This window comes from Erithacus rubecula (assembly GCF_903797595.1).
Source record: "Erithacus rubecula genome assembly, chromosome: 2".
In the NCBI taxonomy this organism is placed as follows: domain Eukaryota; kingdom Metazoa; phylum Chordata; class Aves; order Passeriformes; family Muscicapidae; genus Erithacus; species Erithacus rubecula.
Genome location: NC_136685.1, coordinates 25,244,967 through 25,270,239, shown reverse-complemented (window position 1 = coordinate 25,270,239; position 25,273 = coordinate 25,244,967). Strand labels below are relative to the sequence as shown.

Genomic DNA, 25,273 nt, shown 5'->3' with positions numbered 1-25,273 from the left:
GTAAGGGGATTCCTGCTGTCACACAGCCAGGTACTTTGGTGAAAAAGAAAGGGAGTTCACTGGGATGGTTCAGGCCTTCATCTCTGTAACCCATTGTCCATGGTGGCTGGGTTCTATCATGGAATCAGAGAATGTTAGGGGATGGAAGGGACCTTAAACATCCTCCCAACCCCCTCTGCCGTGGGCAGGGACACCTCCCACTAGACCAGGCTGCTCAAGCCTTATCAGCCTGGCCTGGAACACTGCCAGGGATGGGGCATTTACAGCCTCCCCGGGAAACCTCTTCCAGTGTCTAACCACCCTCACAGAAAATATGCCTTCTAATACTTACCTAAATTTCCTCTCTTCCAGTTTGTACCCATCACTCATTGTGCTGTAGTTCCTGACAAAGAATCCCTCTCTGGCTTCCTTGTAGCCCCCTGCAGATCCTGAAAAGCTGCTGTAAGGTCCCCACACAGCCTTCTCCTCTCCAGACTGAACAGCCCCAACTCTCTCCTTCACAGGAGAGTTTCTCCAGTCCTTTTGTAAATATTAAGGCCTTCCTCTGGACTAGCTCAAATAATTCCATGTCCTTCTCACTCTGAGGACACCAGAACTGTATTGTACAGTTGATTTGAACTGTGAATAATCAAGTTCATAAGAAAAAAAAAAAAAACAAAAAAAACCCATGCAAGACCAAAGCTTTAGACAGTTCAAATACAGCAAGTACTTAATGAACTGATTTAATGGTTCAGGAAAGCACTTCCCTCTAAAAGTGACTACAGCCAGATTTTTAGAAGCTACCCTAATATTCTCACTTTGGGGACCTGGCCCAGTGTTTTGAATTATCAAAACCAAAGCAATATAAAAACTGATCAAACAAGTGAAAGTGAACAGAGTGAATGAGGCTTCTTAGAAGTGTAGTTTTTTATTATATAATGTTGAAAATTGTGCTAGTGCAGAATATAAAGTATGCAATTTCTGCATTTCCCAGATATGCAGAGTGACAAATAAAATATCTATAAAAGTGTTTTAAACTTTGCTAAGTTAACATTCCTAAAACTTCATGTCAAGAAAACACTTTGATAGTGTAAGTACATTCTAAAATTCAGTCTTTAAGGTGTACATTTTTTGTAATTACTTTATTAACATTCTCAATTGCATTTAAATAGTGACTGCAGATTTTTAAACAGAAGCATTATGTGTCATCCATAATATCATCTTAGAGCAAATTTTTCACTTGTGTTGAGCAGTAGGTTATGCAAAAATGATGCTTTATATGACAAAAAATTCATTATTGATCATGTATTTTTACATTCCTTTGTTGAAAGTGTAAAACTCCAAGATATTTCAATAAGCATACTCAGTCACAAATTCACATAAACACACATATGCCCAATGTACCAGCACCTGTGTACACAGATGTTACAACAGATAGATAATGCATCATATACTGCTGACACCTCCTGTTTGCCTGACTCTAACTGCAACCACATACCAAGAAGAAGCTTCAAAGAAAAATATATGGAGCATCTGTAATAAAAATATGTGTATTAGCAAAGAGCTCTGTCTTCTACAATGAATCTTTTATAGTTCTATCAATTACAGGCCAAATTCTGAGATCTTGGTGAATTGTTCTCTCTTGCATAAACTAAAGTATTACACAGGCCATGAAAAATAGCAGACAAAAAAAATCTCTCTCAACAAGAATAGTCAGAGGTCATGGAAGCAGCTAGCATATAATGAAAATAAATACCTCTTTGGAAGCATCAAAGAGAGTGCTAAGTATGTTTAACTTGGGCCAGGAGTGGGACAGTCTGAGCATGCCCTCATTCTCTTGCCATTCCTGAGTGTTTAGTTTGCACAGGAAAGAATATTTTCTTTCAATCACTTTCTAGAATCATAGCAATTCAATTTAATTACAAATTTCTTATTTCCACTTTCTCTGTCCTCAAGTTTTGAAAGATTCAGGAAAAGCTAATCATCTAGCTTTTTATTTTTGCCTTCATATAATCCTGTCAAATCCAGACCAGAATTAGATTGAAGAAAAACTTAGGTGTATTCTTAGCAGCCAGCAGATGAGACAGAGATTTCTGTGTAGGATTAGTTTAGAAAGCACTTCAAATAAAGCTGCTTCTTCTAGACAGTTATGTAAGATTTAATACATTAATTGCTGAAATCATAGGATTTTGTTTCTGAAATTCCTTTTTAATAGGAAATAATTAAAATTTTTTTTCCTCGCTAGGCAATGATGGTTTTTTAAAAGAAATTAGCTGACTATGCAGATAATTTAGCAATGATACTGAGTAGCAGTTATGTATCATCTTGGTTTGTCACCCACATAAACACTACACTGGGACTTTTCCTTCAGGGACATGTCCCACCTAATAATCTCCCATCATTAAAAATAAAATCACATCTTCAGTAAGTGAAGAAAAAAACATGAGACTTCTGTTGAAACATTTTCTTCCATCTTTGTTCTTTCCAAAGAGCATGACAGAACTTTCTAGAAAGGGCAAGTTTCCTTACTGTGAAGTTTATCTGCTGGTTCCAGCCTCTATTTCTCTAAAAATATCACTACTCCAGTACATTTAAATACCTCACAAACTGGCATAAAATGGAAAACATCCTATAAATCTTAGCCTAATTTCCTATAATTGCCAATCATCCATTTTACTGCTTTGTCAACTATTTCTGAAACTGCATCATGACTTTAATAATGGTACTACTGATTTCTGCAGGCCCTAAGAAAATAATTACCAAAGTTTGACAAAATTTATGTGGCTAGCAACATTAATAATAAGTTGGGGACAAAACCCAACCCAACAAGAGAGTTGACTTCAGAAACTTGAAGACAGAATGACAAAGGGAATTTCTTCCCCTCCTTGACTACTTGCTCTATGCACTGATTCTGGGGAAGGTCTCTGCAAACACTATGGAACTCATGTGGAGTCCAGCACCCTGTTTGTAGAAGGCCAGCTCAATTCACACTTTCTCAAGGTCAATGCATCCTCTTTTTACCAATGAAAGCATGACACTCCTAATGATTAAACAGCCCTTAATCCAGACAGGGCTTGCTGGATGCCCACCAAGTGCTTGAACAATGTACATAATTCAGTCCATTTACACAGCAACCGCTCTGTATACTTGGAGGCCTTGGCACCCTGGATAACAGACAGTTTAAAAGGAGCCTTGCTTTTTTTGTTGAGTCATAGCATTACTGAAGCTTTGCATTTGCTAGCAAAAGTGGAATATGCCACAGATTGCCTAGATTATTCCAGAGTTCAGGCCAGGGTGATGGAAAGGTTTGCTCCCCAAAGAGATGAGAACGAACAGTCATGCTGGGTGACTAAGAATGAAGTCAGGTCAATAAACAGAATGGGATGACTCATGCTAAATTTAACACTCAACATTTGCAACAGCAGTTCTCTGTCTCTCTTTAGCCAGATTATGTTACCTGCCTGGTCTGAAAAACCTAAAAATTCTAACTCCTGATGTTGAAGGCATTTCAATTTATAAATCTGTAACATGAAAATAAGAGAATGCCAGTAAAAGTGCATAATGTCTGCATGATTTTCTAAAGCATTACTTATAATGAAAACAGAATCATGGAATTGGACTAAAATATTTTGGAAATATTCATAATTTCTAAGTAACTAAAAGGCAGAGGTATTATTTTTCTAATCAGAAATAAACTGATCATCGACTCACTTTTAAAAGAAGAACTTAAGTAGTCAAGTCTTTTCTCTTTGAAGCCATATTTCCTTAGTTGACAGGGATATAATTTCTGCTTTGTTAGTAGTCTTGCAATCATTTATATGGACTAAATCATCAGTGTAGGAAGCAGAACTGCCAGCCAGCTGTGTGACAGAGCAGACATCCCCACTGTCTTGAAATCTGTTGCATATGGAGTGTTTCTGTTACTTGTTTGACATTGGCAAGCAAACAAAAAAAAAACAATTGGCAAATTGAGGCTGCTCAAGAGAGATGGCTTCCTCCAGCTGCCAAAATGTACCAGGGTGATAGTGATTAAAGGAAGCACAGTAAGTTTCTTCACAAAGAAAGGCATTTTAGAAAGGTGAGGCCGCATAATGTAATCTACAAACAGATAAGTGCCCACCCCTTGTAGGTGCTTGGGCATCACGGTCTGCAAGGTTGCTCTGGATCCCAGCTATGCCCTTCCTGCTATGGGATGATGCTCCAAACTGAAGCTGGACTCTACCTATTGAAACACTGATTTTTTAAATAGTTTGAGAAATACATAAACTTGACTTGACACCAGTTTTCAGTCTTGCAAGAGCTGTGATACGGAACTCCACACATGGAGCAGAATAAATTATAATAATCCATGAAACCATATCCATGGGTAGCTCCTTTAAGTGTGTGTTAGGGGCACTGGCTATGGTCACCCCTAGGTAAAATATCAAGTTACAACAATTGCAACAAGCTTCTTTACTTTGTCAGCCAGCTGGTACCTAACTGCACGCACACACTCAGACAAGGGCAAAGACAAGGTTAATGAATTTAAAGAAAGGCAGTTTCAACCATGTTGACAAATTACCAGCTAGCAATTAACAGCAGAAGTTGCAGAGAGTGGGAATAAGGCTCATCTCTTCTCTGTTCTTCATTCCCTCATTTTACCCCTTTAAAGCCCTTTTTTTCTTCCCTGTTTTCTCTCCTTGGTGCTGGGCCTTGTTCTGGCTCCTGGAAATGCTCAGGAGGCATGTGAAGGAAACTGCTGGCCAGCTATGGTGGACACCACAGTGCATCACCTTCCTTGGTCACCTTGGCCACAGATTGCAGCCATCCAGCTAGAGGCTGATAGGGATATTTCAACCCCTTCTAGACAAGAAAAGTTCTGCTCCTGGAAAATCATATAGGAGAGCAGGATAAGAGGAAAACTGTGAAGAACAAGATAAAAAGAAAGAATGAAAGCAATGCTTTGAACTCAGCTCAACTGGGCAGGAAGTGAGAAGATACCTCTTGGAGCTGTGATGGTTACAGAATGCATCATGCCAATATGAGGCAGTAATAGTGCTTGAGACACAGGCACTTCATTATGGTGGCTTAAAAAGGTCAGTTTGGAGTGCAGATGAGCACATACCAGAACCTAGAGTAGGAGGTTTCATTAACTGGGAATGATTCCCATTAATGTTACTGCTTATGAGGATAAAAGGCTCAAATGTCTGCTCTGCCCCCACAATGGTACCAATGATCAGTAATAACTACTAGGGAAAAAAATGATGGAAGGAGGGTGGAGGAAATGCTACTCAATACCAGAGTGATAGAAACTGGCACTCTGGGCTTGAGCTAGAGGAGAGAAGGGTGAGGTAAAACCAACAGAAGGCACAGACTGCAAACATACACCCAGAGGTGCTGTCTCAAGGCCCTGAAACCACTTAAGGAACCAAGAATGTAGGTGCTCAGTAACCAGGAAACCACAGTGTAGGGCTCCTGAGAAGCTTAAGCTGCAAGAAACTGCTGAAGCACTGAGCTCATCAAAGCCTCTGTCCTCAGCTTAGCATAGAGGCTTCTGCTCAGTAACACAGGATGAGACAAAGGACAAGCAACACATGGCTTAAAGGAATCTAGGTCTTCAGTGGTTCCTGGAACCAGTCAGTGAGTTTTGAGCACACAGGGAGCCTTCAGAGACACTTGCATCTCTGTATCACTGGGACAATGGTAATAACAAAAAAAGTGAACGCTACTGACTGTAAGATTGCCTCCACTACTACAAAAGTCACTTAAAAGTATGTTCTGGAAGTTCCTTTGGACATGCAAACTAGTGGGAAATCCTTCTTAATGTGCAGTGGAGTGGAGGAAAAACCTCAGGTATACTCTTTTAACATTTTAACATGTAAGAAAGGCCTTGCCTTATGCACACACACCAGAGCACAAAAGTAGACTTAACTCACTGTGGGGAAGAGACCTTAAAACAGAAATGTTAAAATATATGTAAATATATTCTATATATAATATTTTTACTCTGGTGATGCTTCTGGCTTGAATTCCAAAGAGAGAGCAATTTTCCTAGAATGCATTTCTGACTGTACCAAGTTGTCACAAATTATGATGTGCATGAGTTTCCTGTGGTAACATAGATACCCCATGGAGAGTTGATACTGCTTGAGCATGGTCCCTTCTTAGAATTGGGGTATACAGACACATCCACACATCCAGATAAAGACAGATAAAGGGCATTGTCACCATTAGGAAGAATTTAAAATAATTTAAAATTTGACTGTGAGACCAATTTTTTTAAGAGATTTACACACATATTCATAGTAGTAGCAAGTTGAAAAATTTTGTAATGCACTCAGAATTCATCATAGGAAGACACTATTACAGATAATCCAGATCTCACAGTAGCAGTTAGATGTAGTTTTAGGAGACTTTTCATTATCTCCCAGCTTTAGGAACTGACTGCTCAAGACACAGGGCTGACAAGCCTTCTGGGAATTCTGACATCTGATATGGGAGCAGGTGAGACTTCTACACATCAAAAACATGAAAATAAAGTTACAAAGAAAAAATTCACCCCTGCTTTGGAGTTCTGGCTTCTAATGCAATAGAGACAATCCACTCTGAGGCAGAGCAACTTTGACCTTCAGTCACTTGGTGAAAACCCTGAACTAGGATTTGCAAGTAGAAGTGATGTTTTATCTCCAGAACAGGTCCTTCCTTCAGCCAATGCCTGCTACAAAATTCCCTTCCCTTGACAAGAAAATGATCTTTTAGCATTTGGACTATTAAAAGATCACTGTTTTACTGAGACATGGTAATAAGGGGCAGGAGGTGCATCAGAACAGAACTGAATATTGTTAGTAATTTTATTCAATGCCCAGGGTCTTGATATGTTGCAGTTTCAAGGCACAGCTAAGCTGCAACAGCCTACTTCTAAAGATTCAACCTTACTGACACATTGCCTTACAGTTCCTTGCACACAGCAGATGGGGAAAAGGTTTGCATGCACAATGAAGGAACAACTGTGAGTGTCTGTCTCAGGAGTCTCTCTGCTTTTTTTGTTACACCACTGATGGAGATTAATAGCCCATATTAGACAAGAAGCTAATCTAAAAAGCCAGAAGCAAAGTTCTGTGTCCTGTGCATCGATCGTATTTTCAAGAAAGTAGGAACAGCTATACAGTCTAGTGTTCCTCCATGCTTAACAAAAGTAAACTTCCTCAGAAAGATCTCTGGCCACAGGATAAATAAGACAGGTCTGAGCAACGATCAAATTGAAACAGTGAAAAACCACCCTGCTTCACGGTCTCCTATACAGAGACTGCTGAGATATGAAAATCAGTGGCAAGAATGCCATTTGTTTAAACTGTCATCATTCCTAGGATGACATTGGCTTGCAAAGGTTCCAGCTGTGCAATCTGGCTCTCAGAGACAGGGCAGATAGAGATCTTGTTGAAAATATTACTGGTTGCTAAACTGAAAAGGATCAAAGACAAGCCCATAATTTACCTTCATTCTAAGAGGAAGTTTCTTGAACAGTGAACACATAGGACTTTGCATGACAGTTCTAAGTACTACTTGTGAAATGATAAACTTCATGGAGAAATACTGACTGCACCCTAGGATTAACTTTCAGATCCTAAAATTTATCTCGAAACTCTTATTCTTGCCAACACCTAAAATGGCAAGTCATCTGTGAAAAGAGAAGGTCTAACCAGAAGAGTAAGAAATTACTTCAAGAGCCTCAAGGAGAGATGAAATTGGAAGTGTAATTTTTTTTTGTTTTCAAGTAGCAGAAGATACTCCAATTTGTAGTGAAGCTTCAAATTTGTGAAAGAACAGAGAACTCAGCAATAACCTCTTTACACTGTAGATAGCAGATTCAGTAATACAGATTTGTTCTTATGATAAGACTAAATGAGATTCCAAAACAGATCATTGTCAAATGTGCAAAGCCACCAAAACCCTCCCCTACAGGCCAGCAAGAGAACTGGAGAACTGCCAGTTTCTCAAGGTCTTGATTACAGGTCTGATGCAACAGCAACCCTGGTCAGATATTTTCCTCCTTCCTGGAGAGCAAAATATAAGTACTTGCATACTTACTTATGCAAGTCTGCATGACCAGGTAGGAAAGTGTTGCTGTAGATATGGACAAGACACACATTTCTTCATCCACATTAGCACCTTTAGTTTTTACAGCTCATATTTATATGGTTTTCTAAGAGCATCATATTTAATTCTAATTGATTAGTGACTTATGGCAACTCAGTTCATTGGTTAGTATTTGCTAATGTATGTGTCTGTCAAAAACTTTCCTCTCTAGAGATTTTTCCATTCTTGTCTTCTGGGAAGAAGATTCACACGGATAGAATCTTTTTCCTCACAGGTGCAAATTGATTCCCACAGGAATAGATTGATATGCAGACTGATTCTCTCTGTTACAAACTCCTTTCTCACGGGAACTTATTAGGATAGCAGTTAGCTGCACCCAGCTGAAGCAGCAAGGCCTGAACCATGATTTACAAGGCATTTCTTTTGTAGGGTTTTACCCAAATGCAATAGGAGAGGAGATTGAAGGCGACCCAAGAGGTAGTTCAGAAACTTTTCCTCATGCTCCTTTCTTACCCTAGAATTGAGGGCCTGATAAAAGACATGGACAAGCAGGTTATGAACATTGCTGAAACAAAGCAAGATGAGTGAATTCAAAGTATGCACTGAAAAATCAGGCACACTTAAAGCCACATAACTAAGCAGGAGAAATCACAAGTGAAGGACATGATAAATTTTCTGAAAAAAATTTTTAAAAAATTCACGAGTGAAGGACATGATACTAATTTTCTGAAAAACAAAAGAAAGAAGCAAGGTCCTCAAAAAGAACACTAAATACAGCAAAGTAAACCAGATCGACACAACTGGAACTAGCAAGCTAAAAGGAAGTGCACTGCCATCACCAGAGTTGAAAAGAGGAGCTTTTTTCTTATTCTTTCCATGGGTATCTGAAGTATGCTCTCTACAGCCACTAATACAACTGAAACATCTGCATCCTGCCTAAATGGCAACCTGAACATCTCTTGAATAAGGAGGTATAATTTTAGCAACTTTCACAAGCCTCCAGTAAATTAAGCCATTCAATTTCATTACAGACAATATAATTCAAGGATTAGAAATACTCAAAAATTAAACACACATGAAAGCAAACTTCATCATTCTACTGATAGGCCCACCCTTAGGAAAGTTGAATCTTTAAGGAAACTGGGCTGGTGACTATTAGGAAAGCTTGCATTCAAATTTAACAAACATATTTACCAATTTAATTGATATCAACCTGATGCCTATTATTTCCAAAGGTAAGATAAAAAAGTTAAGCTGCACAGGCAAACCTCAAAAAATTTGAGAACTTAAATTTGCAGACTTTTCTGCTGTCCTCTTCTGCTTCCCTGTCACCTTCCCCTGTTAGGCTCTATTGCTGCTCTTACAAACTTCTCCAGCTCCCATTTCCTGACCTTTCCCAGCTTTCCTTCTTTATGCTTGAAAGTACAGTTTGAAGTGGCACTCTCTCCTTTCACACTGCCCTTAAGGCCAGAAACACTAATAGTGCAAGAAAAGACAACTCCCTTCTAATACTTCCTGTCATGAAAGTCTCTAGAAGAACAACGCAATAAAAAGCGTATCTGTTCTTATAGCTGTCAGATTATTAAACCCAAAACACTGCTGTTGTGAAAAGGAGCCTTCAGGGAAAGCAGAGTATGTCTAGCAAAGACAAAACTGTTCATTAAACTGACAAATCCATCAAGCCTTTATTCAACATACTGAAGTTGAGAGCATTTCTGCCTTTGTAACTTGACCAAAACTTTATTCTTTTCCATGGGAACACCGATTCGCATTTCCTGGATGCCAAAGTGATCCTGTTTCCTCCTACCTCAGTTATCTAGCCTTTGCACAAAAGCAGAGCTTTTCAGAAGTTTGGGCTTTTTACTTTGAAGCAAACATGCGCTGTTTCCAATAACGAAAAAAAACCCCCAAAAAAGCTAAAAGTACCTCATCAGGGAACATTTCCCTTTGTGTGATTCAGATATAATGATGGTACCAGGAAATGCAGGCATGAAAGCATCATAATCATTAACATGTTGTTCTTCAGTGCACCCCCTCCAAAAATTAAAACTATTGTATACTGTTTTTTACAGGTGACTTTCTATGTATATCATTAGTAAATGGATTTACACAGTTACGCTACAACCTTGGAGACAGAACAGTCATCCTACAGACCCTTCAGAAGGTGCATGCAAATGGAAATACATGGCACTCACTCAGTGCAGGAAGAGTTGGTAATGAAGGCTACCTGGAACTGGATGGTATCAACGTCACTCAAAAAGCTAGTCCTGGAATGAATGCACTAGACACACACACAGATTTTTTTGTTGGAGGGGTATCCTCCTTAAACTTTGTTAATCCAATGGCAACAGAAAATGAACCCACAGGTTTCACTGGTTGTATTCGAGAAATTGTTATAAATAACAGGGAACTGAATCTTACCGTGACTGACCCCAAAGGTGGAGCCAACATTGGTGACTGTGATGGAACAGATTGTGGTTACACTGTGTGCAAAAATAATGGAACATGTCAAGTTGAAAACTCAGGCTTTTCTTGTTCTTGCCTGAGAGAGTGGACAGGGACCATGTGTGAACAATCTATTCACTGTTCACAAAACATGTGTGGGTCTCACGCGCTCTGTATTCCTCAACCTGCTTCACTTTCATATACCTGTGCATGTGCACTAGGCTGGACAGGTAAGTACTGTAATAACAAAATTGAATTTTATATAGCAAAGTTTGTTGGTAACTCCTACATTAAATACACAGATCCTTTTTATGGAAAAAGAGACCTCCAGCACAGCCGCCTTTCTTTAAATTTTACTACCAATCAGACTGAAGGCTTAATAGCGTGGATGGGAAAAAGTGAAGATGAAGATAATGACTTCCTTGCCATTGGTCTTGCCAATGGAACTTTGAAAGTTGTGATTAATCTTGGAGAAAGAATCTCTGTTCCTCTAATGCATAGCAAATACTTCACCTGTTCTGATGGAAGATGGCATTTCATTACTGTGGTTCAAAACCAAACTTGTATTAAGGTTTATCTTGATGAGGAACTAATCCTTTTTGAAGATATTGACCCACAAAGGAAATACACTGCTTTAAACTATGGTGGCATTTGTTACTTTGGTGGGTTTGAATTTGGTAGGAAAGTCAATATAGTCACTACAGGGCTTTTTCAGAAGGAATTAATTGGTAAAATTAAAGATGTTGTGCTCTTCCAAGATTCTAAAAAGATTCAGCTAATGAAAGCAGAAGGATACAACATTCATGATGGAAATTCCAGAAATTGAAAAAACAGTCCAAGACTCTTTTAAAAAGACTAACATTTCTTTTCCTCCTGTTTATTGTGTTAGCTGGCAGTGTATTACTCAGCCACCAATATAGGAAAGCACTTAAAAAGTAATAAAGGACAAATCTAAGTGGAGTATTAATAGCATATGCATATAAAATATTATAGTTTTCCCACTAGAATTATTTATGTATATTCTTTAGCATTTATTTTACAATAATGGGAAAGTCTGCAGGGGTTTTTTGTGCTGAAAATAGTTTTGTAAACAAAGAAGTAGCAATTAGCTTATAAAGCCAACCATCATTCAAGTGTTGTTTGCTCCTTTATGAAAACAGACAACTGTTTACCTGTTTCTCCAACTCTTGAATTTTATCAGAATGTTTCTTTTATAATATTACGATCTAATCTCAAAACTGAAATTGGTGGGGGAATAAAAGGTGTTCTTGAGGCAATCAGCACATTAATTATAATGAGAATTTGTTAAAAATGTAAGGTATAATTACTTTTTAAGCCTACAAAGATTCTAATTAGGTAATGAAGCACCCTCCTTCCCTTCTGAGTCTGTCCATCCTGTATGTATATATGTAAGAGGGTAGAATTCAAGCCTCTCTTAGTCTCCTAAAATATTACACTTAAAAGAATGATTTTAAGAGCAAAAAACATTTAATTTTAGAAAGAGGTAACAGGCGTCCTGGTTTTCTCCAGCAGAGGTCTCCCCTATTTGACTACATGAAAACTTTTGGCTTTAATGATTTAAAACTGGAATGTCTCAGTCTGCCTACAAGTAACTTTTATTTCTAAGACCTTGAAAAGTCCATGAACTGTTCTTACCTGTATTTTTCTGGCTTATATGCCCCTAAATGGCACTCAGAATTTTATGAGAATAGAGGTTTTGGTCATAGCAAACCAAATTTCTGCAAATATATTTTTCATTAATTGATAATCTCAAAAGAGAATAGAACTGTTCATACATAAATACAAAAATTCAATTCTTTCTCATAAGGAAGGAATTATATTCCTGTGTTATATTCTGCTTTAGGAAGCAATAAAAAAAATCAAATTCTGTTTTAATGTGCTTACACCAATAATGTATGATGGCATCTACATTTTTCAATTGACTGCTGGCTTACTATATAAGTAAAAATATTAAATAAAAATAATAGTGATTGATTCTTATCTTTTCATTTTTCCCTTTATTATTGCTCAAAAGCATATAACAAACCATCACCTCCTTGTATGGAGATTCTCTGAATGCAAGTCTTTATCACATACCTGTCAGAAACAAGTAACCATTTTGGGGTGGAGAGGGAAGTAAGGATGGGGTGTGTTATGGAGCAAAGGCAATGAGCACCCAAAACTAGGTCACAGGCATTTGCTTCCATACTGAGCATGTAGCAATGAAAGCACTGTCAAGTTACAGGTGACTTAAAGATAACTAAAGTGCATGGGAGCTACCCCAAGATGTTTAAAGCATCTTTGTGAGGTTCATTCCATCTTCCTCAGCTACTCTGAGCCCTCAAGTGATTAGTCTGATGCAACAGAGCTTCTGCAACTCCTCCCAAAATGCAGCTCATGAAGCCCACCTGGCATTTGAGCTGTCCCCAGATTCTTCTCTTCCAGTTTCTCTAAGTAAGCCTTCTGGCCATGTGATGCTGCAGAAGGGAGCATATTTAAGGTTTATCCTGTTCTCTCGGGCTTCTGGTGTACTGCCAGTTCCTCAGCAGTCCACACTGCCTTTGGTGATCTGAGCATTGATTCGGTGTAAAACAAGGAACAAGTAATCTGAGCACTTCCAGCTAATACAAATATTGGAAGGAGAGTGACTGAAGGCAATGGAGAAGTAAAATCCTTTATTCCTGTAGTAGCAGGATTTATTCCTATTACACTAACTAACATCCTAGGAACAAATTCTGGAGACTTTTGCTATTTGCTAAACACTTAACAAAACTCTCCCTTTAGATGTTTTACTCTGGCTGTCTTCAGGTTTTACATACACAAGGCAGGGGGCAAAGCACTCAGCAAACTTGAAAAATGTTTACATATTCTTTTAAACAAATTATTTTTGCTAGTTCTGGCAGAAAGCATTCCCATCCCTTTCATACAGGCAGCTGCAATTTTCACTGCTTCCAGTTCATTTTCAAAGCAGAGATGGATGCACATGTGAGACGCAGATCACCAGTGACCTCAAAGTAGACTGCTTTTGAATGGATCCAAAAAAAATTGTGATACGCAGAGCTGTCAAGTTAAAACTTACTCCAAAAATGAGAACAATGCTTTGGTGTATTTCTGTGCCTACAGACTCAGTGTAAATATTTAAACAACAAAACACATGTATAATACTATCAGATATATTCAACAGCATTACTGCTATACAGACCAATTAATTTGGAAAAGACTAATTTTATTTTATAGATGTTTGAATATCACTTTTAGTTACTGAGGGTTTTTTTTAATTAGTCTTCTCAGCGATGAAGCTAAGAAACATAATTTAATAAAAATCTACCACCTCCTTTATTCAGTGCAAGATTTTAATTTTAGCCAATTTGACTATGAAGCTACTTGCAAGGTATACAAGTAAAATTTTTCCTTAAAATATATTCATAATTAAAACTTACAATTAGGATGTTAAACTGGGAAGACTTTTCTGGAAAGAAAAGGCTTTTCTACAGCAAAGTGCAAAATGCTCTGTAAGCAGCATAGTAAGGTTATGTATTCAAAGTGGAAAAGCAAAACACTGAAAACCAGAACAATAAACCTCAGTTTTTCTTTATATGGTGGAATGTTTTTGTTGTTTCTGACACACTCAACAAGATGCCTAGTGTTATTAAAATAAGAGTAGGTGATTTTGTTTTCACATTTGCATGTTGTTTGGCATTGGTGGATGGTAGTCCACAAAATATCAAGTTAACAGAAGTCCCAAGGGTACAAACACTTCTGCCCTTCTCCCCCCTCTTTGTTCTCCAAAACTCAAAACAAACTGAGCTATGAAGTGCACAACAAACGTGGCATTCTGTGACTCAGCCTTCTGTATTCATTTAGCCTACGGTTTCACAGCTATGAAATCAAACACACACAGTATGTGAGAAAGTTTTATCATTTTAGAATCAAAATATCCCTTAAAATATTTACATTTTACAGTAAAAAGGATAGCAAAACACAAAGTAATGTACAAGCTTAGGTATTCAAGTCTCTGAAGCATGGAAAATGGTGGGAGAAATGAATTTACTACTACAAATTATTTTCATGAATTTAGGTTAGAAATGCTTTCTCATTAAAACAAGTGCAGTTTAAAGCAGTAACATTCGAGCAGCTCAGCCTTCCAATTTCTGGTCACAAACTGCTTCAGATGCTTAGGAAAAACTTGAAATATAATATAATGAAACATACTTGAGTTTTTTATTGTACTACTGAATAATTTAAAAAAAATCCCAAATTCTTCACACCACCGAGCATATTACATTTTGTTGTAACTTGGATTCTGAGGTTTTGCTGCAGTCTTTAAAAACAGTGCAATTTAAAAACAAGGTTATTGTATGAAAACCACCTTTAAAATTATCAGAGCATCTTAAAACAGAAGAGAGCACAAATTACCAAAGGCAGCAACTATATTGCAGACTTGACTAAAGCCAACTTCCTCAGCTAAGAAAATTCCTAAGCCTTTATTGCATATTAATAAAAGAAATCTTTAAAATTTTGAATATACAGCAATGTAAAATTTTTAAAAATATTAAACTCCTACTTCTAGCGATAGTTGGTATAATGAAAAAAGGATGAGTATTGGTACATTGAGTGGTACCAAAACACAGACTTGTTTCTGCAAAACACCAACACAGAATAAAAAACGATGGCACAATCCTAGCAGGCTCTCTTTTTTTTTTGTCATACAAAGTTTTACGACATTACTCTAACAGTTTATTTAAATAGGATTTTAAAAGACTGCCTGCATCTTTTTACCTTTTGCTTTTAGTTCTGTCACTGTGGTCCCTATGCCTCTCTCTGTTCTTTTCACTTTCTCGTTCTCTATGCTTGTCTTTGCTTTTCTCCCTCTCCTTATCTTTTTCATGAGCCTGTTCATCACTTTTAGGCTTCTCTGTCTTTTTTTCTGGGTTTCTAGTCTCTCTGGGGCTTTTTCCATCAGCAGGTCTGTCACTGTGCGGAGATCGCACTCTTTCTTTGTCTCTCTGTCCTTCCTCTCTACTCTTCCGCTCTCTCTCTTTTTCCTGGTTTCTGTCTCTGCGCCTGTTTCTTTCAGAATCCTGCTCCCAGTATTTTTCATTGCTCCACTCTTTTTCATGTCTGTCTTTTTTTTGGTGATGGGTTTCACTGTAAAGTCTTTGTCGATCATTTTTCCCCCTACTGAATCCTCTCTCCAAATGCTGGTCTTCTCTGCCCCAAGGATCACTGTGGCGTCTTTCTGGTCTCCTACTGTCCTTACTATGAAAAAAATTTTCTGGTCCCAAAAATCTTGATTGTTTGTGAGCCACTGGTAGCCCTTGTGCAATGGGTCCGGCATACTGTGGCGGCTGACCTGATAAATGAGCTACTGGTGGCCATGGCATCATTGGATTTTGAGGAAAGCCAAAGCCAGGAGGAGGAAGAAGAGGAGGTGGTAAATGAGGAGGAAATCCAAAAATAGGGTTGTTTTGTGGAGGGAAGTTATGAGGTGCAGGAGCCTGAAACTGAAATCCAGGTGGATTAGATTTAGAATGCTGAAAATTCTGCTGTGGAGGTCCAACAGATGAGAAGCTGCCACTTGCAATAGGGCTTGGGACTTTGGAAATAAACTCAGAACGAGAAGAGTTTTCAGTTTCAAAATGAGATGAAGTTGTGGCTGGTCCTCTTCTAAATGAGTTCACTGTTTCAATGTTTTGCATCAATGCATCTTCCTGTGAGTGCTTTGTATCTTCTGCTTGTGATGTAACTGTGTTATCCGCCTTAGCTGCAGCTGAACTGAACTGTGTCTCATTGGTTTGGGCCTCACTTTGATACAGGTTTAAGCCCCCTTCTCCAGAAGGCTGTTTATTCTCTGTTTCTCCTTGATCATTTCCAGAAGCATTTTGTCGGTCTTCATTTCTGCTACCATCTCCATCCTTGTTTTCTGAAATATTGGTCTGCTGGCTTCGTCCAGCTGCCTGTCGTGGGTCTCTTTTAAGATTAATAAATGGTGGTGATTTAGAGGTATTAGCAGTAGTAACTTCAGAGGAACCTACGTTAACATTGGTCTCATTAGGTTTTTTTCCTGAATTTGATGAGGAAGAAAAGCTGGAATTTGTGCTCCTTCTAACTTCCTGTGCAACACTATCCTTTTCCGGTAACTGTCGCTTTGGGTCATTTTCTTTACTTTCTTCAGTTTCCTTATTCTGTGATTGAGCAGACAAATTTGCTAAAAATGCTTCTGTGGAGACATCTGGAGGTTTTCCCTTAAGACTCAGCCCTATCAAAGAACCAGCACTTTTTGCAGAGCTGGAGGTCCCTACAGCTGCTGCATCCACAGTTATAGCAGCATTAGTGGATTCTTGAGGATCATCCAAACCAGTCTTTGCTTCACTAACTTCAGCAGCTACATCAGCAACATCCATGGTTTCTTCTTTTGAGGATGCCTGTTCATTTAATAATGGTATGTCTTCACTAGGACCTGCTTCTGACTTGCTGTGCTCATACACCTGCCCTGTCGTACCCAACAGGCTTTGAAGAATATCATCAACTGGCAGTGGTTTATTTGCCAGCTCCAGAGTAGAAGGCTGGTTTTCCCACCCAACCAGGACTCCAGGAAGAAACCTGAGAGGCTTTGGTGGTTCATGTTTGGTACTTTCTACCAATGGTTCAATAACTGCTGGAGCATCGTCTGTATTAGACTGCTGTGGTTTATTTCTCTGCTTGTGTAGCACAGTTGTGAAGGAATTAAAAAAGTTATTTTCCTCTTCTTCTTCCAGTGACAAATCATGATGTGAGACTTCAGGTTTGCTTGGCTTGCTCTTCTTCTCTGGTGGCAAGCTACTCAAGGTACTTTCAGCAGCTTCATCTGCAAAACTACTGGTAACACTTGAAACAGCAGTAATCTGCCTCTTCATTTTCTGGCGAATTATCAATCCCAGCAATAAATTTGGTCGATGTATTTCAATCCCTGTACAAAATTGCAACAGCAATTTATCATCTCTTTATATTTTGGTTAAGGCAGTAATTTTAACAAAAATAACCCCCATACACTTACAATGTACTAGCAAAACTATTAATCTTATGATATTTGAAATTGTTCTGCTTGTCATGTTAAACATTAATAATACTTAAAATAATAAAAATATGTATTTCCAGTCTTAAAATTACTACTTCAAGCACTGGAAATTAAAATTGTTTCAAGCACACTATAACTTCTTAATAGAGAATATGAGCCAGATATATAGGACACATAATCTCATCAGAAACAGCACAGAAGTTATAACATCATGTTAGTCCAACACAGCTACAATATGGTAACAGTGGTAGCAAAGTATATTAGGGAAAAAAAGTAAACAGAACACTTGCAAATCAAAAGTTCCCTCATAATTTGTGTTAGACATACTTCTTCAAAGATTTGCCACGAGCAAATTTCAGAAATGTTTCCCTCATTCCAGGAAGGGCACTGTGTTTCAAGGCATACTATTACTCATCTCTTCACTATCTATTTTGTTCTGTGTAACTGCAAAAAAATGAGTTGTAGCTCATTCTCTCTTAATTTTGGCCTTGCCTACCTCAAAAAGGAAGATTATCCACAAACTTTTATAACCAAGATAAATTGATGCAAAGTAACTCAGGTATACACAGAACAACTGAGATCCATTTCAGGACCTTTTTTTCATTGCTTGTCTATGTTTGAAACTTTCAATTAATATTTTGTTCCAAAAATAATTTTGGAATATTTGAGAAAAAATATTAGTACATTTCAAATAATGACAAACACTATTTTAAGTTGAAAGTGTCAATTTGGAACTCATGCCTTCTACCATAGTCCACTTGTCTGACTCAGTTTACTGACACTGAAACCTACAAAGCCACCTGCGTTAGTAAAAGAAGGTAGCAGATATAAAACAAGGTTGCACACACAGTCTTTTTATCTTTGAAGTATCAGAATAATCTATCAAGGGGAAATTAATGCCTTTTAAAGGAAACTGATACAATAATACTATGGAAAAATCATTACATATTTGAATAAAATAGCATTTTAAAATTTTATTTACTCTTATATTTGTGTTGCCAACTTCTTTAAGTAGCGTTAGGACAATAAAACTTCGAATTCCGAGCTGTACTTACCAGGCCCATCAAAAGGCACAAGGTGATGAGGGACTTTATCTGAGGAACCTAAAGGGATGAGGTACAAATCTTTCACTTGCTTCATATTATTGGCAGCTACACCGTAACGTTTTCTACTGCTGAAATAGGCAAACAGCAACGCATAGGAGATCTGATCCTCTTCAGTTACTGGCGTAAAACGAACCACGCAGATCTCCTGTTCACAAGAAGAGAGGGAAAAAGATAGTCAATAATATTTTTCTGTGAAATGTTTTTTTTTTACTGCCTGCTCTTTATTTAAAAGAACAGTGCTGAGGAGAAGCTATGCCAAAATGGCAGAAAACAAGAAGAAACAGAAGGAGCAGAAACACGGCCAAAAATAATTCAGAACTAGATAAAACAAATAGAAAGCGTTTAGTATGAAAAAAATAATTGAAGTGCATGACAAAAAAGCCATTTAATATTTTAACAGCCAGCTAAGTAACAAATTTTAGGGAAGCTTGCCACTCTTCCCATGAATTATTCTACTCCCTACTCCTAACATTATTAGAAAGCTGCATTTTGTAGTCTGTTATGTCCAAGATATCCATTAATAATAGTGGAAGACCAGTATTCAGTTCCCAGAATTATGCCCAAAGCCCAGCTCAGGAGTTGATACTGGAGCTCATTTAATAGCTTTATGAACAGCCTGGAATACTGGAGAGAAGATCCTTGGCAAAACTCAGATGGCACCTCAGCAGGAGCAGTGGTGAATATGCTGAAGCACTGGCAGCCATTCAGAGGGATCTCAGCAGGCTGAAATAGCAGGCTGAAATAGCAGGCTGACCTTTGTCAGTGTCAGCAAAGGCAAAATGAGAAATCTTGCATTTTGAGCTGGAGTAACCCCATGCACAAGGACTGGCTGGGGGGACTGACTGGCTGGAAAAACAGCTTGGCATAAAATGATGTGGGGATCCTGGTGGATGAGCCAAGTATGAACCAGTGATGTGTCTGTGCCAAGAATCTGCAATCTGGGTGTCAGAATCAAAGCAGTCAGCACACCAAGGAAAAAAGCTATTTCTTTCTATCCAGCACTTGTGAGACGCCGCCTGGAAAAGACTTTCAAGTTTTAGACTCCACCGCACAAGGACAACTGGCACACAGTGGGACAAAGTCCAGCAAAGAGCCACTGAGATAGTTTTGCACAATGCAACATGACTGAAAATGAAAGGATAACACTTGAAAGGTGAAGTGGTATCCAAACATTCCTGACAAGTTACTGTGTCAAAGGAAAACAGGTATTCTTAAGCAGCAGATGAAGTTCAAGGTTAGATAGGAAGAAAGTAAATGCCAGCAGTTGCCACCCATCCCTTTCAATAGAATCATGAGATATTCCTAAAGTTCACATACTTGGCAAATGTTTCAGAGAGAAAAAAACACAAGTATATTTAGGATGACTAAAATGCATATTAAACAGCAAGTCTTTACTAGGTAAAATTCTTACCTTGGTCCCTGAAGCTTTGATTTTTTCTACATAATCCCAGACAGTGTGGGGAGATATCCTGCCACCTACTTGAATACTGTCAGGTAAATCCTATGAGAAAAGACAACAGAAATGTGAATCCAAATAAATCTTGAGATATGTCCTTCATCCAGTATCCAGTTTCATAAATTCAAAACATACTTAGCTCTTTCACTTCTTAAATTGTAATTTTAAAATATCAGTAGAAGTTATAACAGAAGAAAAAAAAATAGATTTTGGACATTTCAGATTTTCAGTGCAAAGTCAACAATATGTACTAAATTAATTATCGTTCAATACTGTTCATTTATACCTTGCCAAAACTATCCTTTCTGGTAACATTAACTGCAGACACAAGTGTACTGTGCTCTGTGAACACCCAAGTTATCTGTCAGATCACATCATAATGAGAGCTCCACATCTATGTTTATAAGAAACTTTCAAAATCTTCATGAGGGAAAACATAACCTACATGTGCATGTATATACAGATGTAAATTCTTCTTGGATACTACTGAGTTCACTCACTATTCCCAAGCAAAACAAAAAGATTTTCAGAATTATTTTTTATTTAAATAAAGCAGAAGAGTTTTGAAAAGCACATCATACTCCTATAACAATCCTTTAGTATTAAGGATTACTGCATAGCCTGCATTTTCCACATGATCTACAGAAAAACTAAAGACAATCTTATTAACAGAAGACCTAAGTTCTTTTAATTAGTAAGCTGATGCATCCTGTGTAACTGTCAAGAAGAAAAATTGAGCCTTATAAGCTCTCTGATCTTTATTTTGTGACATGAAGTCAACTTATTATAAGCAGCTGCATGCTTTTCCTGACACAGAAAAGAACATTACATAAACATTATTTTTCAGGGACAATTTAATCACAATGCAAGGTTAGGACCAGTACTGCCACCTGATATGGAAAAAAAAAAAAAAAAAAAAAAAAAGAAAAGAAACTCCATTACTCAGGTTTTTGTTATAGATGGGAAGATGAACCAGAGGTTCATGTAATGAATAATGCTTGACTTACAGACCTTAACCTATGTCCTACCACAAATACTTTATTCAGTACAATGATCATGTGTCACTCTCTTCCATTATTACACTAATATTAGCCTACAAGGCAAATAAGTTGGTAAAACTAATGACTGAATTGTTCATTCTTTTCAAAAAATATAAATACCTCTGTTAAATACTCAAAGGAGCCAGAAACTGGATAAGCCTTAATTACAAATTTTGCTACTGAAGGCATATTGATAAAGCCCTTCCAGATGAAATTCAGGCGTGCCAGAAACAGACTTTCACATTCCACAGTACCAGGTGTTTCTGACCTAAAAAAGGACAAACAAAAACACACTTGGTTTATGACATGATATATAATGCAAGACAGTGTAAATCATAATTTTTCTTTGTCACAGAAATGTAGTATTAGCAAGAATTTTCTTTTTCAGTTAATTATACTGAAGGGTCAACAAAAAAAGACAGGCAGACAACCATGTTTCTCATCTTCTAGTGGAGCAGCTGTATGGTACAGGAAGGACAGTCAGATGAGCAGCATATTAGTTCACTACTCACTATTTTTTAAAAACAGATTTGTTTAGTCTGAGAAATATCAAATGCTACTACTGAAGAGAACACAAATGCACAGAGGTGCTGCAGAGTCAGAAAGATGGTCCCCTGCCTCAGGTAAAAGATGACACACTGCCTGCTGCCCTATACTGCTTTCCTAACTCCCACCACTGTCTGTCCAACACCTGAATGCCTGTGTCACCCTACTCTTTCCTTGTCCCAGAAGCTGGTTCCTCATGTCTTCTCACCTACGCATCATTTCCACACCTTCTGTAAGTGCCTCCTCCCAATTCCCCCTGTTTTTCCTGCCTTCAAAAAAAAGACTGTTTTGTCAACAAAGCAGATGAAAAAATTAATGGGATGACTTAAATAATTTCACAGGATAGTGTTGCTCAACCTGAGAGTTTCCTTATGAAAAAGATTGCACATTCCAACATTTCCCAATATGTTGTTATCAAAATACTCTAGGCATGCTATTAGCAATTTTAAGCTAATAGCATGTGTCCATGCCACAAAAGATGTGCTGTTACAGTAACAATGTAACCTATGTTTATTTCTGTCTACACTGAAAATTACCTTGAACCTGCTGTTCAAAAACCAAAGTTCACCCTCCTTGGTTAAAGATCACTCTGTCCTGATAAAGGTAAAATTTCAGTATGAACTGGTCAATTCAAAATAATTGGAAGTTGATGTTTTTCTAGTAAGGCCTCTCTCAAACCAGAAAGAAACAGCCTCACAAACTGCTATTTCCTTTTTAGTGAGTAGCAGAGTGTGGAAGAAAATGAAGAGAGAGCTGATGGCAAATACATCAAAACATCAAACAAGCTGCTGCTACCTGCTATTTCTAGAAAAGCACTACTTTGGAGTTTAAAACTAGCCTGATTTATCAGTGTAAATGCTCTTTTTAGAGCAATCTCATATTCCCCAATTTATATATACGCATATACAAAGAAACACATTTAAATGCATCACTATTCATACTATATGCCTTAACAGCAAAAGACAACATGAAATTGATACACAGATTTTTTGTAATGTGAACTTTTTAAACCTTGCTGCACCAGAAAACAAGCGCTTTCCGGGAAAAGTAAACTATGTGGTAATTAGAGGTTGGCAATTACAACAATGTATGTAGTATTATGTATATAAATGAACAGCATTTACTCCAGCAGAGAGCTTCATTCTAAAAACGCACACGACTTCAAGAAGCCAAATAGATTACTGAAATAGCATTATAAAAATAGCTTTACACATAATAGCTTAAGATGAATAGTCTTTCATTCAAAAATACTATTTCCACAGCTTATATTACTTTGGGAGAGGTGTGAATGACTTTGCTGAGTCCTGCTTATCATCTTCCAGTAACTCTGAAGCGAGGATGCTGGACGTGGAGGAGAGCGCGTCCGCAATGCTCTCCGCTTCGTTGTCCGACTGCTTCCGCGCCACGCCAACAGACACCTTCACCTTCTTCCCAGACAGAGCGTCAGTAGGTGGTGCCATCCGGCCTGCAGGAAAGGAGCACAACGGCTTTCATGCTTTATTAAACAAACAGAGACTTCCTCTGAACACAAGAAGACACACAGAATACCATGTAGTGCCTTGGGTGTGGGATAGGATATGTATTTCACACGTTTATAGGCTGTATAAGTTAATATACTGCACATGTTTATACAGTACTAAACATAAATTTGCCACTTCAATGGCGTAGGATAAAGAAATGAGGAATCAACAGTACATTGACCATAGTTCCTATGGGATTCCAAGCCTCCTCCTGGTACTGAGCTAGCCAAGGAGCCAGAGAGGAGGCTCAGGGAATCGTAGCACTCTGCTGCTGTTTTTTTAAAAGAAAAGAACTTTATGCCAATAGACTATCCTTTCAATAGTCTCTTTTGCAAATATGAAGCAAACATTCTTTTGACAGCAAACTAAGTAAAACCCCCCCATTTATTTAAATTCTTGAGGTATATTGAGAGTTATGACTGAAAATTATAGAAGTGCTATGTATTTATTTTCATGTGCTTTCCTAAATTACCTATGCAGATTTTGCAGTTTAAATCAAATAGATGATTTTTATGTTGACTTGTGGTGTCTGGAGATGCAGATTCATTTATTTCTTTATCCTTTTCAGCTTCTTCTGACTTCTCAAACAATTTCGTATGAGGTTCCTAAGAAAAATGAAACACATTTCAGTTAGGCTTTTTTAATTCTTCTGTTAATATTCCTAATACTGCTTACAAGTTTTATGGTCTTTTTCTCCCTTCAGACATAAAACTCTTCCTTCATAGAAGGAAAAAATTCTATCACAAAGTCTTGAAATTCATTACAGTAACTAAATGGTATTCTCAAATGACTTCATGTACCATTTAGAATATTTTCTAATTTCTCCTTTCTGTTTTCCACCACTGCCAGAATTCATCATAGAGTCACAGACACAACATGGAAGAAAAGAAATCAACAAAATCAGCAGGCCAAGAAGCCAGTAAAGATAAAAGAAAAACTCAAACCAGACCTAACAGATAATTATAGGCCTAAACAACAAAATCATATACAGAACACTTCACAACTATATTGCCTATGAAGTAAATATACTGTAGTGCCATGCTTTCTTTTCTACCTGAATTTCCATTACTTCCTCTTGTTCTTTCATTGGTGTCTCACTTTCAATTTCTATTTCTCCTTTGTGAGTAATTTTTGTGATAGGTCTTCTTTCAACCTCCCTCTGCTCTTTCTCAATCATTTCAATTGTCTGTGAACACAAGAAGTTATGCACAATTATTCCCACACAGTAAAATTTGGAAATCAAGAAATGTAAGAGATAACAGTATTGCAATTAGGAAACCCTCTAGGAAGAAAAGTAATACATTCTTATCTCGCAAGTGTCAAGTAGTTTCATAAAACAAACATGAAAGTAGCCTAACTTCTCCTACAGTGTAGGAACAAATACTTACCAAGAATGCATTTAAATAAGTTATAAAGCAAACCTTCAACACTAAATTAAAATACTGGTAATTCTGATTTCCCAAGAGCTAAATAAAAAAAATACATCCTTCCTTTTCCCATAATAATAGGGACAATGTAGGATATAAATATATGCAAATTGGTATCATTTTTCAAAAGCTTGTTTTTTAGTACGTAAACCTAATGCTTCACCTAAAAAAAAATTAAAGGTATTTTTGAAGGAAATGGAGATGCTTATTCCGATAGCACTGCTGCTTTATCTTCTTGCAATAAAATAAAATATATACCATCATTTCTAATATGGCCTCTTAAAGCACACTTCCATTTCTCACACCAGGAGGGGGTTGTCTTGGCTGTGCCAAATATCTCAAACCTGATTTGCTAATGAAACAAGGATTCTATGATTGCTTTATCTATCTGAAAAATACCAACATACTTTTGAATATCCTGGGGAAGTTAAAAAAAAAAATTAGTAAGCAGCAGACTCAATGCCTTGCTTAAATAGTAACATGAAAAATACAGTCAAGTAATACATTGCTATTTATTTTACATGTTTCTAGAAAATTTGAAGCATTTCTCTGAAACAATTAAGACTCTTCAGCAATTTTTTGAGCAGCATACAAATTTTCGGTTAGATATTTCTCATAGCA

The 25,273-nt window shown here is 37.5% G+C and overlaps 2 protein-coding genes across 6 annotated transcripts in view; one reads left to right on the top strand and one right to left on the bottom strand.

Moving 5' to 3' along the window:
* Positions 1-11,727, top strand: part of EYS (eyes shut homolog) — a gene marked incomplete at its 5' end in the record, with an annotated part of 591,920 nt that extends 580,193 nt beyond the window's left edge. Inside the window, one exon of the mRNA XM_079298292.1 lies at positions 10,128-11,727. Coding sequence (XP_079154418.1) covers positions 10,128-11,326 — 1,199 coding nt within the window. The 3' untranslated portion in view covers positions 11,327-11,727. The remainder of the gene's footprint in view (positions 1-10,127) is intronic.
* A 2,673-nt stretch (positions 11,728-14,400) lies between these two features.
* PHF3 (PHD finger protein 3) overlaps positions 14,401-25,273 on the bottom strand; it is a 48,699-nt gene continuing 37,826 nt past the window's right edge. For all 5 annotated transcript variants that reach the window (XM_079299045.1, XM_079299041.1, XM_079299042.1 and 2 more), the window contains 7 exons: positions 24,280-24,411; positions 23,698-23,830; positions 22,978-23,170; positions 21,280-21,427; positions 20,075-20,164; positions 18,613-18,808; positions 14,401-17,449 (listed from right to left, as the gene is read on the bottom strand). In XM_079299045.1, coding sequence (XP_079155171.1) covers positions 15,276-17,449; positions 18,613-18,808; positions 20,075-20,164; positions 21,280-21,427; positions 22,978-23,170; positions 23,698-23,830; positions 24,280-24,411 — 3,066 coding nt within the window. In that variant the 3' untranslated portion in view covers positions 14,401-15,275. The remainder of the gene's footprint in view (positions 17,450-18,612; positions 18,809-20,074; positions 20,165-21,279; positions 21,428-22,977; positions 23,171-23,697; positions 23,831-24,279; positions 24,412-25,273) is intronic.